Source organism: Mobula hypostoma, chromosome 9, assembly GCF_963921235.1.
Source record: "Mobula hypostoma chromosome 9, sMobHyp1.1, whole genome shotgun sequence".
NCBI lineage: Eukaryota > Metazoa > Chordata > Chondrichthyes > Myliobatiformes > Myliobatidae > Mobula > Mobula hypostoma.
This window is the reverse complement of record NC_086105.1, coordinates 37,415,235-37,432,083: the sequence shown is the minus strand read 5'-3', so window position 1 is coordinate 37,432,083 and position 16,849 is coordinate 37,415,235. Positions and strand designations below refer to the sequence as shown.

The 16,849-nt window shown below is 41.3% G+C and overlaps 1 protein-coding gene across 2 annotated transcripts in view; it reads right to left on the bottom strand.

Annotated features, from left to right (window-relative positions):
- Nucleotides 1–15,982, bottom strand: part of kiaa0930 — a 103,132-nt gene extending 87,150 nt beyond the window's left edge. Inside the window, exon 1 of one of the 2 annotated variants that reach the window (XM_063058094.1) lies at nucleotides 15,603–15,982. In XM_063058094.1, the coding sequence (XP_062914164.1) occupies nucleotides 15,603–15,735 (133 nt within the window). In that variant the 5' untranslated portion in view covers nucleotides 15,736–15,982. The remainder of the gene's footprint in view (nucleotides 1–15,602) is intronic. The other variant, XM_063058095.1, reaches the window with a different exon arrangement.
- Nucleotides 15,983–16,849: the final 867 nt, after the last annotated feature.

The window sequence follows — 16,849 nt, the reverse complement described above, 5'->3', positions numbered from 1 at the left end:
TGGGAAGTATAGCATCAATACCTTGAGTTGAACATTTATTTACTGGCCAGCCTGCACTGGTACATGGTATCAGCCCCGTCAACCAACTTACTGAGGTACATGAATATTTAAAGAATGACATGTCCACGTCTGTGTGGTGGAAGTTAACTAAGCTTCTGTCTCTTTAATTGGATGGGTAAATTCAAAAAGATAAATAGTGCAAATCTCCAGCTGAAGTGCAGGGGCAGAATAATAGTACCAGTAACACTACCTCAGGGAGTGTGGCCGTCCAAGCCTGGAGAGGCCAAGACAGTACAGATGGATGCTTTAGCACTTGGATGAGAAGTCTTCAGATTAAAAACGATAGGAAACCAGATGATGGAGCCGAGGATGAACCGATCACACACTGTCTGCTTGCGTGAGAATTCTGCTTGTGACTGTTCTCAATTAGAAGTTTATTGGAAACGGAAACCTTTGTTCAGGGTTTTGATCCAATTAATGGATCAGCAATTAATATCGCAGTGACACCTAAAAATTCAAAATACCTCTGTGAAGGAATTGTTTTATCTCAGTTCTTCTACAACTGTATCCGAAGAAACAGCCTCTCATTATTTATGTTATCAATGCCCAAGTTATTTCAATTAGACCTCCAATTCTTATGGGATGGCACAATAGTACAGCAAGCAGAGTTGCTGTCTCACAGCTCTACTGACCCAGTTCAATCCCGGTCCGTGTTCTATTCTAGAGTGTTGGAGGTTGAGGGGAGACCTGAGAGAAGTTTTTAAAATTATGAGACAGTCAAAGACAGTCAAATTCCTTCTCCGAGGGTAGAAAAGCCAGGACCAACAGGCTCCGGGACAGCTTCTTCCACCAGGCCATCAGACTGATTAATTTACGCTGACACAATTGTATTTCTAAGCTATATCGACTGCTCTGTTGTATATCTTAATGTATATACTATTTATTACAAATTACTATAATTTGTACATTGCACATTTAGACAGAGATGTAACGTAAAGATTTTTACTCCTCATGTATGTGAAGGATGTAAGGAATAAAGTCAATTCAATTCTTAACTCAAGTGCTAGATACCATGCATATACACATAGTTGAGGGGCAAATAATTTAAAGGAGATGTATGAGGCAAGCTTTATTAAAATACACAGGGTGGGAGGTGCCTGGTATGAGCTGCACAGGGTGGCACTGGACCAGATACAGTAATGATGTTTAAGAGGCTTTTAGGTAGACATCAATATGCTGGGAATGGAGGGGAAATTAATTTAAGTTGACCAACATTGGAGGCAGAGAGATACAGCACATAAACAAGTTCTTTGGTCTCTAGTTGTTGATAAATGCTCAGGGTACATAATAGTCTTATGCCATGTTTCCTTTAAATTCACAGAGCAATAGCAACAACATTGTCAGTCTCACCATTACTTGCAATGTCTACTTGCCAGCCTTTGTTGAATCATGCACTAGGACATGCAGGCCATTGCCCTCCAGTGCTCTGCAAACTTGCACCATTCAGAGAAGCTTTTTTTAAAAAAATAATCAATTTCTCTGAAAGGATGAACAAATTTAGATTGTGCCACATTACATTTCATTTGCCAGACTTTTGCCTACTTGCTTAATCTTCCTTTGTAACCTCCTTCTTTATTCTTCACAAATACCTATTCATTTGTGTCATCACACATCAAAGTTGCTGGTGAACGCAGCAGGCCAGGCAGCATCTCTAGGAAGAGGTACAGTCGATGTTTCGGGCGTCTCGGCCAGAACCGTCGACTGTACCTCTTCCTAGAGATGCTGCCTGGCCTGCTGCGTTCACCAGCAACTTTGATGTGTGTTGCTTGAATTTCCAGCATCTGCAGAATTCCTCGTGTTTTCATTTGTGTCATAAGCAGATTTAGTAACCAAACCTTCAGTTAGTGTCAAGTCATTTATTTAAGTTGTAAAAAGCTGACCCCAGCATTAATCCCTGTGCCACACACTTATTACATCTTGATAATTGAAAAAAGGATTTTGTGCCTATTGTTGCCTCATAGGCAGTCAATATTATTCCCTAAACTGTGAACTTTTATTTTCCAAATAACCTTTGGCAAGCTACCTCATCAAATCCATTCTCCTTTATAAATGATACATACTACTTCTTCAAAGAACTCCGGTAAAATGAGTAACGAAATCCCTTTCACAAAACCACCTTGACCCTATTTGATTACTGTGTCCTGCTACAAGATCTTTCACAAGAGCTTCCAACGTTTTCTCTATGATTAAAGCTCAGCTAATAGGTCTCTACTTTCTTGCTTTCCATTTCTTCCTTTTTGAGGAAAATAATATATTTTATTTTCCAATCTCGAAGAATCTTCCCAAATCAAGAGAATTTGGGATGCAAGAATTAAAACCAAAGAATCACCTCAGTAGCTGCTTCTTTTAAGAGGTTATGATCCAGTACAACTCAATTTCTTGTCAGCCTATTTGCTCACTGCCATCACCCTGGTGATTGTACGTTTCCCCATGTTTCCCCTTCCATTAGAATTCCTGATTTACAGCTATTTCTGACCCATGACTATTATCTTCTACTGAGAAGACCAGTACGAACCGCGCGACTGGAGTCTGAGTAGTCACATTGTCGAGTTTGCCACTGACACAGCAGTGTGGGGCTCATCACCAACAATGATGAGATGGTCTACAGAGAGGACAAGGAAGAGCTCAAGGCTTGGTGCAAGGTAAATTACCTCTTCCTCATGTCAACAAGACAAAGGAGATAGTTATCAACTTCAGGAGAACTCATACCACTCACACCCTTCTTTACATCAGCAGCACAGCAGTGGAAGCTACGAGCAGTTTCAAACTTCTGGGAGTGCACATCTCGCACAACCTCTCATGGTTCCAGAACTCTATCAGGAAAGCTCGGCAATGCCTCCACTTTCTGAGGAGGCTGAAGAGAGCTGGACTATGCACATCATTACTCACAACCATCTACAGATGCACAGTAGGGAGCATCCTACATGTTGCGTCACTGCATGGCACAGAAATTGCACTGCGGTGGACAGGAAGGCTTTAGAACAGGTGGTTAAAACTGCCCAACACATCACCAGCACCCGCCTACCCACCATCAAGGGCATATATGCAGACAGGTACTGGAGAAAGGCCAGCAATATCATGAAGGATCCCACCCACCCTGCTCATGGACTGTTTCTCCCACTCCTATCAGGGAGGAGGCTACGTAGCATCCACACCAGGACCACCAGACTCAAACACAGTTACTTTCCTCAAGAAGGCTGATCAACACCTCCACCCACTAACCCACCCCACCACCACTACTTTACCACTTCCTGTCAGAGTCACCTTATGCAGAGGCACTCCTGCATCTTGCCTCACTTCATGTACTGAACCAGCTTCTAAAGAACTTAAGAACAATTTAATGAAAAAGTTACTGCTGGAGCTTTAAACTCAACACCACATTAATACAGCAAAACACTCAAAGAAATTTCCACAAAGACGGCAAATCTGTAAACAGTAACGTAGTATCTGGAGAAGCACCTGAATTAGCAGCTCCAGTACACAGGATCGCAAGAAGCTTCAGAGGGTTGTAGATTCAGCCAGTTCCAACAGGGAGCTCCATAAATCTCTGTATACATTGTATCATTTCTTAATGCATGCATTACTAAATGACAATAAAAGCGGACTGCGTGTCATAATCTAATCTAATCTAATATAAACCATCTCATCTATTTATATTTATTGTGTTTTTTTAAATTTATGTGCTCTTTATCTTAGTGTGTCTTTTTATATGCTGCATCAGATCCAGTGTAACAATTATTTTGTTCTCCTTTACACTTGCGTACTGGAAATGACATTAGACAATCCTGAAATGTGACCAATTCATCTGCGATCTACTTGTCTTCTATTATTAATTTCCCAAGCTCACTTCCTATGGAAATAATGCTCACTTTGTTATAGTCAATAAAAAAAATTCTCTTAGTCATTTTAATATTTTTGACTAGCATGTTCTTGTAGTCCAATTTTCTTCCTTTAAATTATTTTAAATATTCTGCATAATTTTTAAAAAATCTGCAGTGGGTGCAATTCTGCACTTTTACTTTCTTCCCTTCTCAACTTTATTTGATGTGAATATTCACACTTTCTCACTGGAAGTCTCACCACTGTGCCTTAGGGGCTCCCAGGTTGTGAAGAATGTGCTTTACAAAGCCAGTTATCTTTGGATCTCCTGGCAGTGACAGCTTCTAAAGAATTTAAAAACAATTTGATGAAAAGATTACTGCTGGAAATTTAAACACAGCACCACCTTAATTCAGCAAGGCACATAAAAAAATATCCACGAAGACTGCAACTAGCGAGGTAGTATCTGGACAAACACCCTGAACTGGCAGCTCCAATGCACAGGATCACAAGAGGATGCAGATAGTTCAACCAGCTCTATCACAGGCACAACCTTCCCCACGACTGAGGACATCTTCAAGAAGCAGAGCCTCAAGAAAGCAGCATCCATCACTAAGGACCCCCTCTATCCAGGACATGCCCACTTCTCGTTACTACCACTGGGAAAGTGGTACAGGATTCTGAAGAATATATTCAACGATTCAGAAACAGCTTTGTCCCCTCCAGCATTGGATTTCTGAATGGTCCATGAACACGACCTTGTTTTTTTATTGTACAATTTTTGTAATTTATAATAATCTTGTCTTTGCACTGTACTGCTACTGCACGAAGAATTTCACGTCACAAGTCAGTGACAATAACTCTGACTCTGAATTGCCAAGGTACAGTAGGCAATGGATGAAGTGCTGCTCAACTGTTGGTACAGGCTTGATGGGTTAAAGGGCCCAGTTTTGTGCTATATGACTAACTCCACAATTTTTGCATTCATTTTCGAGCACAAACCCAATTTGGGTCTCTGTGCATTACATCTCAAATAGATGTGTCAACTTTCAGAATTATTTATTTCTTTTGTAAATATCAGCTTAACTTCAAAATGATGTTATAACATATTTATAAAAATTTGAAAATGAATTAAGCCACTGAAATTCTGCATTATTAAAAGAACTGATGTTGCATCAGTCAGAGCAGTGTTTTAAACTGCATAAGCAATTTTTTTCCCCAGAACATAGGAGGCAAGGTATCAACTTCAGCCTTGGATGCAAGAGCACCTTCTGCCCAAGCAGCTTTGCATACGTATTAAACGGCAATAAATTATACAAAATTCCAAATGGTTGATCAAGTGTGACCTTACAACTATTACCATGGTCTGGAGAGGATACCTGGTGCAGCAGTGGAAGCTGAAGAGGAAAGTGTAGGCAAAAATATCAGCACATGCAGATGAAGAAATAATTCACTGTCCAAACACAGAGGAACTAAAATTAAAAACTGATTATGCTATGAAGTATATTTTGTAATAGGAATTAATCCCAACAGGTCTATGTCAGACTTATACTCCCTACATGTCTCCATTTCATCTAGTCATTCTTTTCTCCCTTGTGGGCATAGTGAGTTTTCCTTGGAATAATTCTTTGCTATTTGCAATCAGTTTCAAGTTCTTATCACTCTCAGGGTATAATATTCCCGAAATGATTTACTAGACAATGTCACTTTATGCCCCCTCCCCCCATTTGCTTTCAGCTGCAGGTGAAAACAACTCTATGAATCCTTATCAAAACTTATACCCCAGAAAGCAACTACCAGGTCCCCAAGTCCTATCAGATTCCCCCTTCTCCAGCCCTTATCTCTTTCACCTATCAACTTCCCAGCTCTTTACTTCACCCCCTCCTCTCCCAGTCTCGCCAATCACCTTTCTCCCCTCCCCCCACCCCCACCTTCTTGTTCTAACCTCTCATCTTTTTTCCCCCCAATTCTGATGAAGGGTCTGGGCCCAAAATGTCGACAGTTTACTCTTTTCCATAGATTCTGCCTGGTCTGCTGAGTTCCTCCAATATTTTTTGTGTATTGTCAGGCCAACATCCTATCACCTTTCTCGATACAAAAAAAAACATCAGAAAAGATGCTGGAATGCATAATTTCATAGCTCTAGTATCAGTCTTATGCTCCTGTTTCAAAACAATGTAGCAGTGATGGTCCAGCCAAGGCATTATACACTATAGTGTAACTTATCACTTCCCTCTCACTAGCAAATAGCCTGTGACCTGTGCTGGGTTTGCCTTGTCCATCAAAAAAATGTACGGTATGTTTTAACTGACCTTCTGTCTTTGGTGATCCATGTGTACCTTTCAGTCAATTTCTTGAATGAACTAAAGGATACAGAGGATTACGCTTCATGCTTGTCCTTCTGACTCAAAATGTTCTGACAGTTGAGAGTCTGCTATCTGGCAACTGGCCAAATGTATTTGGAATTACAACAAAAATTGTATCTAGTACATTACCCCTAACTTTTATATTCCTCCAAGGAATTTAATAATTTTGGCCAAGAATCAATGTTCATTCTTGATGATTAAATGTACATTCTCGAGACTTCCATCCTTTTGCCCCCATTTCGTTCCTTGTAAGTCACAAGGATGTGTCTTTCTTTGTATGGCATATTCTTTACAGATCTTCCTTTTGTCTTGCCATGTTGCCATTTTCCTTTGGCTTACTCCCAATAAACCTCTAGGATACTTCCCTCAAACACTACCTATTGTAACAAATGCCAAAAAATAATCCAGACCAATCAAAAATGCTGCCAATGAAAAATGCATCATATGCATGAAACAAGCAGACAATGGGGTAAAAGACAGGTGGTACAACAGCTTGGATAACATAAATATTTGTGGATATTTTAAGGCAAACCTCAGTTAACAAGAAACATCAGTTGAATCATAGGTTAACTTTAGAGCAATAAATTGAATAAATTGTCTCATTTATTTCATTATCCTGTGACTGAACGCATCACTATTCTTTAACAGATGCTGAAATCCTAAAAATGCTTCCAAACAGCACGGTGAAAGTAGCTTCACCATAAGGGTTGCAGTGGTTCACCAGCTGTCTTCCCACCACGTATCCCATGAGCAATGAATGCTGGCCTTGCCAACAACACACACACACACACACACACACACACACACACAGAAATACATAGATGCATACAGTTAATGCCCCAGATGTGGAGCAAGCTGGAACCTTCATACAGATTTCCAGTCTCCCAATATCACAGTCAAGCTTTCAAAAAGTAAAAAGCACAAGATAGAAGAAATCTAGAACTTACTCCCAAGAAACTCAGCACATCTTGGTTCAATTAAAATTAACAGGACAAAGTGACAGTATTTTGCTATTAAAAGGGGACGTCAAGGGATATGTATCAAAGGTGATTAAACAATGTTAAGGCTACTCCATGTGAAGTGTAGAACAAGTTGAGGGAGTAAGTGGTCTAGACAATTCCTTTGGCAGTTTTTATTATTACTGAAGTGCCACATTTTTAATCTTCACTTCTATGAAGCCTCAATGTTCTAATCCTTTCCCTCTCAGTAAAACAGAGCCTAATCAATGAACAAACCAAAATAGAAATTGACCTAATATCTCTCCTTTGATTGAGAATAAACTCATTAAGCAACTTTAAAATTCATATCTCAACCGGGTAATTGCAAAACCTTAAAAATGACCATATTATGGCAAATAAATCTCACCTAGTATTCACAATAGTTTTCCTAATTTCGGAGTGCACATCGAAATGGTGGGTAGACTGAATTACTGTTTAAATATAAATTCATGCGAATGAAAAATAGAAGTCTTTGACAGTGGAAAAGAACAAGGGTCCTATGAATTGAGAGCTCAGGACACCTGTTCACAAACTCTTTAACCTCATCAAAAGTAGGGCATTTATCATTCTCATGTCCTACTTCACCCCCAAGTTATTCACTAAGCACACAAGACAAAGATATCATAATTGTTTTAAAGGACTTTATGAAGAGCAAAAACAGAACTGTCTACATTAAAATGATTTGATTCCACTGAGATCATCATAATCTATTAATAACATAATTTATCTGGAGACTTGGATCTATTAAAATGTAGATTAACTGGTATTAAAAATGTAGCTTAACCACTATTAAACAGGACTTGTTATTTTATCAAATCTCCCACATTTGATTGAGATTCATTCATTAACCAACTCTTTAAAAAACCAACAGAGAAACCAGAGAGTAAAATAATTTTAAAATCCAAATTATGGAAAGAATCAGAATTAGGTTTAATATCACTGGCATACGTCATGAAATTTGTTAACTTTGCAGCAACAGCAAAATACAGTACATGTTCATAAAGAAAAAAAGCTGTGAATTGCCGTATATATATCAAATAGTTAAATAAGTGGTGCAAAAAAGCAGAAATTAAAAAGTACTGAGGTAGTGTTCCTGGGTCCATGTTCATTCAGAAATCGGACAGCAAAGGGAAAGAAACTGTTCCTGAATCGCTGAGTGTGTGCCTTCAGGCTTCTGTACCTCCTTCCTGTTGATCAACAATGAGAAGAGGGCATAGTGTCCTGGGTGGTGGGGACGCTGCCTTTCTAAGGCACTGCTCCTTGCTGATGTCTTGGACACTATGGAGGCCACTGCCCAGGATGGAGCTAACCAATATCACAACGCTCTGCAGCTTACATCGATCTTGTTCAGTAGCACCCGTACTAGACTGTGATGCAGCAGGTTAGAATGCTCTCTAGGGTAAATCTGTAGAAATTTGAGAGTGTTTTAGGTGAGATACCAAATCTCCACAAACTCCTAATGAAATATAGAGTCTGCCTTGCCTTCTTTAGAGCTGCATCAATATCAGACATCCCACCTCTCCCGGAAGATCCAGGAGTCTCCTGCATATCGATAGTGGCTCCCTGATGCCCGGAAATTATATACAATATCCCGGAAATAGATTTTTTTGAGAGGGAGAGGGATGTGAGCATCCTGATTGGTCTCTCTTCGTGCTAAGAGTGGTCCCCAACCACCAGGCCGTGAGGAAACAATATGATTTGGCGATATGAAACGATATGAGTCAGCTGCACCTTTCCTCATTCCCTGTCACGCACTGTTGAATTTGAACGCATGCGAGGTCATTACCCGCGCGTCATCCGTGTCAGCGCGGGAAGGAGATCAACTCCTCGAGCTTGTAAATGACGACGGGCTGAGACGTTTGTTTGACATAACATCTCTGCTGGGATTCTGGATCAAAGTCAAGGCTAAATATCCTGAGATAGCCACGAAAGCACTGAAAATGTTGCTTCCATTTCCAACATCATATCGCTGCAAAGCGGAGTTTTCTGCAATGAATGCAACGAAAACTAAATTGCGGAATAGACTGGACATAAGGAACCCCCTTCGAGTATCGCTGTCTCCCATCACCCCTCGATAGGACCGTCTTGTTGCAGGAAAACAAGCCCAGGGCTCCCACTGATACAGCGATATTGGTGTGTTGCAATGATTTTATATGTTCATACGGGGAAAATATGGCTGTGTGTTTAATATCCAAACATTACTTAAAATGATATGATGCTATTGACTTATCACCTATATTCCAGTCGTGATTAACACCACACCCCCCGCCCCGGGTCGGCTGGTCCGCAAGAATATTGTCAATATTAAAGCGGTCTGCGGTGCAAAAAATGTTGGGGACCCCTGCTAAGTAGACCTATCAGTTTTCTCTGTGGGCGGGCTTTACAGTCGACCTCAAAAATAATGACAGTGTTGCTCGCTGCACTGTTTGCAACAGTGACTTTTCTATTGCCCATGGTGGGTTAAAATGTAAAAGACATGTTGAGGTGAGTTTAACAGGTGTCATTACAGCATAGATAACATTATTTAAACTAGCTGGCTAGCTGTTAAGGAGCTACGCTATTGATGTCCTACGTGATGAAGCCAAACTCCCTGTAGACTTGCTTAAAGTTGTAGTAGAATAAACATGATGATATAATATAAGCACATATTTTAATGTCACATTTTTTGCATATACCCAACTTGGTTTACAGATTAGACAAAATCACTAAACAAAGTATTACATACACCCTTGGAGGTCGATGGGCGGGGTGGGGGGTTATATGGTGTTGCGGGGGAGGTGGGGGTGCTACCTCCCTGAAATGAGTCTTTGCAGGGTGGGATGTCTGCAATATGCTGCGACCATGTTAGGTCCTCAGAGATATTAACAGCCAAGAACATGATATTGCTCACTCTCTTCACTACTGATCCCTCTAGGAGGACTGGTGTGCATTCCTCACCTTACCCTTTCTAAAGTCCACGATCAGCTCTTCGGACTTAGTGATGTTGAGTGCAGGGTTGTTGCTGAGGCACCACTCATCTAGCTGGTATACCTCGCCCCTGTACGCCCTCTCATCACCATTTGAGATTCCGCCAGCAATGGTTGTATCATCAGAAATTTATAGATGACGTTTGAGCTGTGCCGACCTACACAGTGATGCGAGTAAAGCAGTGGAAAGAGTTTTTTTAAAGTTTAAAATGTTGCTCAATGTTCGTAACAGCCTTATTTGTTTCCAAGTATGCATTGAAACAGACAGATAGGTCAGAAGACTTGAATGCCAGTGAGATCAATTACTCACAATAATGATTAGATGCTGAATGGAACAGATGATTATCACATCAATGTCATCTGGTACGTTCCTTTTAGTGACGATTTCTAGATAAAGTACTGATTTTTCATGATAACATGATTTGATGACACCATCACATTTCATTGTATTATAACGAGTACATATCTTTCTAGTTTCTTGGTATCTTTAACACCAAAGCAGTAAAGGACAGCCAGCGCAAACCCTCCCCTAATAGTTGAATGAATAAATGTGGAAAACAATTGAGGAAAGAACTCTTTGCGACATTTTTCTTTATCCAGGGTTAACCAACCTCAACAAATAATGAGATGGGTGATGGTAGATTACTCATAGGTTATGTGACGCACTGAAAGTTATAGATTGTGAAAATTGAAACATAGCAGATGCCAGATATTTGAAATAAAAACAAAGTGCTGGAAACATTCAGAAGGTCAGGCAGCTTCTGTGGACAGAGAGACAGTTACATTTTCAGATACGGTACTCTTCATTTAAAAGCAAGAGGCTTCCTGCTCCTAATCATATGCTTGAAGCTGTTGGTTAACAGTGACCATTAAGCTGTGAACAGATGATGTATGTGAGAAATAGATGACCAATCAGCAGGCAAGCTGAAGGGCGAAGAACATCCACTGACAATTTCACTTGTAATAAGTTTGGTAAGCCAAAACTGACTTTGAACATTCCTTTCAACTGAGCCATGGTGGAAGTTACAAAAATGTTGCCTAGGAAAGAAATTTTTACATTAAAAAATTCCCCTTCCAGCCCTCAACCTGCAGGTAGCTTGCTTAGTCACTCAACAGTTAACCATTTACTGTAGGCTAACATCAACCTGTTAAGTTACTATGATGCTTGTTTTTACTGATACTAGTGTAGTACTGCCAGGTTTTGGCACAGCTTTAAAAATTCTAGTTCAAGTTTAATTGTCACTCAACCATAAATGAATACCCATGAATACAGCCAAAGAAACAGCAGTATTCCCAGGACCACGGTGTAAAATGCAGTGCCACCAGACATACACAGCACAAGGCACATATAGCTATTTAAGGTAGCAAACACATATAAGATAGCAAATCACACAAAATCTACAGAGTCCAAGTCCCCGAGTCCACAAATGTTGCAACAATCTGCAGTCAAACACAAAACACCTGGCTTTCTGTAAAGCAAACACTAGAGGGACAGCACCAACTTCAACCGGGACGCTATGTCCCACTGCCTTTGGCACTCCGGTGCAGCACGTGACTCTGATGCTCCCCTCCGGGCAGCTGAAAACAGGCAACACTGCAGCTTGAGGCCTAGTCCCCACAACAACTGAGGCCGCACAGCTCCCCACCCTTCACCAATAAACCAATGAAGTGGACTTACAGCACCCCACGCCAACAATGTCCAACAGAGTCTTGCAATCGCAAGAAAAGCGACTAAAGCAGTCACTTTAAACGCAAACAACAGGAATTCTGCAGATGCTGGAAATTCAAGCAACACACATCAAAGTAGCATCTATTCCTGACGAAGGGTCTCAGCCTGAAACGTCAACTGCACCTCTTCCTATAGATGCTGCTTGGCCTGCTGCATTCACCAGCAACTTTGATGTGTGTTGCTTAAAGCAGTCACTTGCTGTTATACTGCACACCTCCTTTACGTGCTGAGTCCAACTCGCTTTTGGGGTAGGCCTGAAGGACTTTAAGTTCACAGTATCCAGCAGGGTCTTTCGATTGTTAAAAAAAACTTTAAAAAGGCAATAACACCTTTAGCTGACCCTGTAGAAGCTGCTGTGTCCGAGCACACGAGAAGTTTCTACATAACCAAAGGCACCACCACCCAACACATCTCCCAGTGCAATGATTGTTCACAGGTGGTGAACAAATCAGTAAATGGAGATAACTGATGTGCAGTGAGCAAATTAAAACAAAGGTTTTGGAATATTATGTCACATTATAGTCAATTTACTTGATAAGCACCTCTACATGTACATACTTCTAATAGCCAGCCTTCAAGGATTTCCCAGACAGGTTTTCATCCCACCAAAGCTCAAAATTCTAAGTAAATCTATGTATACAATACCATATGCTTGCAGGCATTTACAGGAAAAGATAGAATTTGTGAAAAACTATATAAAGACAGACAAGCAGTCAATGTGTAAAAGAAGGCAAACTGCAATTAAATTAACACTGAGAATACGAGCCCGTGAAAGTGAGTCTGCAGATCATAGTGGGGGTGAATGATGACTGACGCTGCTTTCTTGTGGCAGCATTCCATGTAAATGTACCCAGTGGTGGGAAGGCAATGGACTGGGCTGTCTCCGCCACTTTCTGTAGTATTTTTTTGTTTCTGGGCTTTTTCCATGTGACGCAATTAGATAGGATACTCTCCACTATGCATCTATAGTAGTTTGTCAAAGTTTTTGGTGACATGCCAAATCCACGCAAACCTCTAGGAAAGTAGAGGCACAGTTGTACAATCTTTATGACGAGACTTATGTGCTTCGTTCTAAGATGGATCCTCCGATATGTTAACACTAGGGAATTTAAAGCTACAGACCCTCTCCACTTCTGATCCCCTAATGAAGACTGGCTCATGGACCTCCAACTTCTTCCTCCTGTCATCAGCAATCAGCTCTTTGGTTGAGTGAGAGGTCATTGTTACGGTGCCATTCAATCAGAAGTTCAATCTCCTTCCTATAAGCCATTTCATCACCACCTTTGATCCACGAATGACATTCAATGGTATTGAGATAAATATAATCCATTCCTCTTCATCTTTCTTTGTCACTGCACAGCTTTTCATATGATTGATTATAATACAGTATTCCCTTCAAATGTCTCTCTATAGCCAGCTGGATGGGACTATACCACACTGGTTCCATTTTTACTTATTCACTGAAGGCAGTCTGTGAATTAGATTTCAATGGCACTTCTTCTAATTCAGGTACTTGGGTCTGTCAAAGATTCATCCCAGCTCCCACTTCCTATCTACTTATCAAAAGCATAGCATTCTTTCTCACCTGCATGCTGACAATACCCATTTTGACTTTTCCATTGTCTCAAATTGCAAATTGTCCTATTTCTAGTACTGAATGGGCACTAAACCATTGAGAAGATCATATCAATCGTGTTCAGCCCCCACCACAAGGCAATTTCCTGGCCAGTAAGTATCTTCTGCATTTTGCCAATTGCCTGAACCAAAACAGAATGTTTACAACTTCACTGTAACATTCCACCCAAGATGAGCAGAGCTGCAGTCAAACTCTCCTATGCCACCTCATCGGAGTTGCTTTACTTTGCTTTTTCATTTATTGTCATACACAATATTGTGACTTCCAGGCCATTTTAAGTGTACTCCCGCTCTTCTCTCCATAAAATGGACACCTAAAACTTTACTGTGTTTTTGTAACATATCTCCCAAGTATTAACATATTTTGGCTCCAAGTTAGTTCACACCATTTTAAAATTCTCAGCTTGTTTTTTTTTAAAAGCACCTCCCATCTAAGCTCTTCCAGACCAATAACTTTAAATATATGTTTGAGCATCTCTAATTTTACTCACTTCAGTATTGTGTCTTCAGCTGGTTTGCTCTATTGCTCTGGTTTTCCAGTGTTCAATTCTCCACCTGTATTACTGTTAAAATGTTCCTATCTCAATATATCTCTCCACCAAGCTTCTACACCTTATATCAATAGCTTATTGGGGGGGGGGGTAAATGGCATATTATTTGGTAATATATCTGTGAAGCATCTTGACTCTTGCTACGTTCAAGGAGCAACAAAAACTGGAGGTTTTATTATTGTAAGTTGCACTGATTTTTGTTTAAAAAACATCCAGAAGTTAATTCATGAAGATATTTATGATTAAATGCCGCTGACTGCAGAGCATAAGAATTTTCAACAGGTACCCATGAGATTACTGGTTGTATTGGGCAGTCCTGCCATCTGTCCATTGGGAGAGTCAAGGTGGTTCTGATAACAATGACATCATCCTTTTCACTGAGGCTGGCCGACAATGAGCGCACTCCCTCGCTCGTGCACGGTGGGACATGTAGTTCTTCGTGGTTCCATTTCCCGTCAAACTTGCTGCAAGCTCGGTTCCCGTGACTGCAGCTCCCAGGAGCCGCTGCGACTCGGCGCATGCTCACTGGACACCTGCGGCTTGCTTTCAAATTGCAGGTTACCTCACCCCGAGCATTACACACAAGACAAGGTAATTGAATTAATAAACGAGGAGACGGAGATGATTCTTCATTACTCTCATTTCCAAAAATTTACCTTTATAACCCACCTTACAAAAATCTCTTTATCCCAAGTACCAATTTAAAAATAATACAGCTGTCAGCAGACTCATCCTACAGTTAAGTAGTAAGTCAGATCAGTAATGAAATCCTTTAACGCAAAATGTACAACGATTACCGGGGTCAGTACACTGTCTGGAAACAATGGATTAACCTTCACCATTTAGTTGCATTTGAACACCAACAGCGAGTTGAAGCCTCTGCGCTGCCCAGACAAGATTATACATACTGACACAACCCACACCCACATATTTGCATTAAAGCCCGCTATATCTCTGGACGGCATGCTCTACCGATGCAGCCTGATAACGGAGGCATATGGTTAGCCACTAACAACGAAGTGTCATGCTCAAACACATTTAGTTCAAGTAAAACGGGGGCAACGCAGCAATCGTGATGGCATTCATTCCAACAGCCTGCAAAACGCCCTGCCATTATCACAAAGTCCATTCAAACCCCATTGGGTTTTAGTATAGTGCCCCTCAGCAGGCTATCAAGAACAGAGATGTGGTGTTTCAGATTCAGATTCCAGCCAATCACACAGTAGATTTTTAAGGTGGTTTGAGTGAAGGTGGAGTGAACTGCTGGGGTTCAGGGTACTGAATACGACAAGACCAACTTTGACAAAGTGGATCGTTTTTCTCTGGAACAATACGAATAGTCCTAGTGATTTTTTTTTCCCAGAATGACAGATCTTCAGCCTATATGAATAAAGTAAGGAGCCATGGCGGAGATCGTTATCCCTGGCAATATCCAGCACTGACAGTTCAAGGCGAGACGAGTGGTCGCTTTCACTTACCCAGCACGCTCATCTCCTGTCTGAGGCTCGCTCTGATCCTCTCCTCCTCTATCGCTGTCAGCATTTTGTGCAGAGAACCGTCCTCGCCGTCGTCTCCTTCTTCTCCCGTTCGGGTCGGTTGAATGGATGCCATCCCTGACCCTCTGACACTCTTCTCATTGCAGGAATCACTTACTCCTGTCCGCCTTATTCCCTGACGCCCGCTCTTCCCTCACTCGCCGCTGAGGCGATACGAAAGTAACACCTTTCCTCACTCGCACATGATTCCCATTTTTGCAAAGGGCGAAATCCAAAGTACAACTGACCGGCTTAGCCCTGAGACAGCCGAACACAACTCACTTCCGTCTCCAAGATCAGCTGAACCATGGAAGGAGGTGGTAACAATTCTACTTCCTGCTCCACGCAGCCAATTGCAAGCAGCAGACATCCTAAGTTCCCCCAGACATGACCCCTATCAGCGGTAGCCTTCACAAACCCGAAGGAGACCCAGCGTAGTCACTCTAACGCCCGCGTGTCCTTTTTAATGGTGGGTGGTAAACAAATATTAAACACCAACTTGCGAAAAATGATACTATTGGAGTAATGATTATTTCATTTGCACTGTCCGCGTATGGTTCAGTGTTCCCCCGAATGTGCACCTGTGGACATCGCCCACAGGCTGCTGAGGTCTGTGGAGGACGGGACTCCCTCCAACGCAGCAGATCAGGAAGGCGCCAAGCGACCGCCAGTTCTCCACGAACCGCTCGTCAAAATACTGAACGTGACAGGCGGTAGCTGCAACTCGTGTATAAGCTGATATGATTATATCCATGCACATGTGTGTCTTTCATATCAGGTTCGCAATGAGCTAGTTTGTGTCAGTTAGATTTTCCAAAGTGAAGTTCAACTCCGACGCGCTATATTTAACCGCAGACCGCTGATATATATGAGATGTTTACAATTATCTGAGTAATCTCTTTACCAGATTAATTTCCATATTTACTTACATTTTACATGCATGAAGAAAAGCCCTATCGATTTGGCATGAGGATAGCGTTACTAGTCGGGGAAAATGTCCCGGCAGTGCTCAATCAGGACAGACGAGGTAACTCGTCTAGTGAGGCTTTATGAATGGAACTGAGGAACACGAAAAGTATGACCTCGTTAATGGGGCTATCGCAGTCGCAAGATTTAGAGGAACAAATTTGTGGAGAGATCGCAGACTGTTGCAAGAAACATAAGGTGGTTATAGGAGGTGATCTGAACTT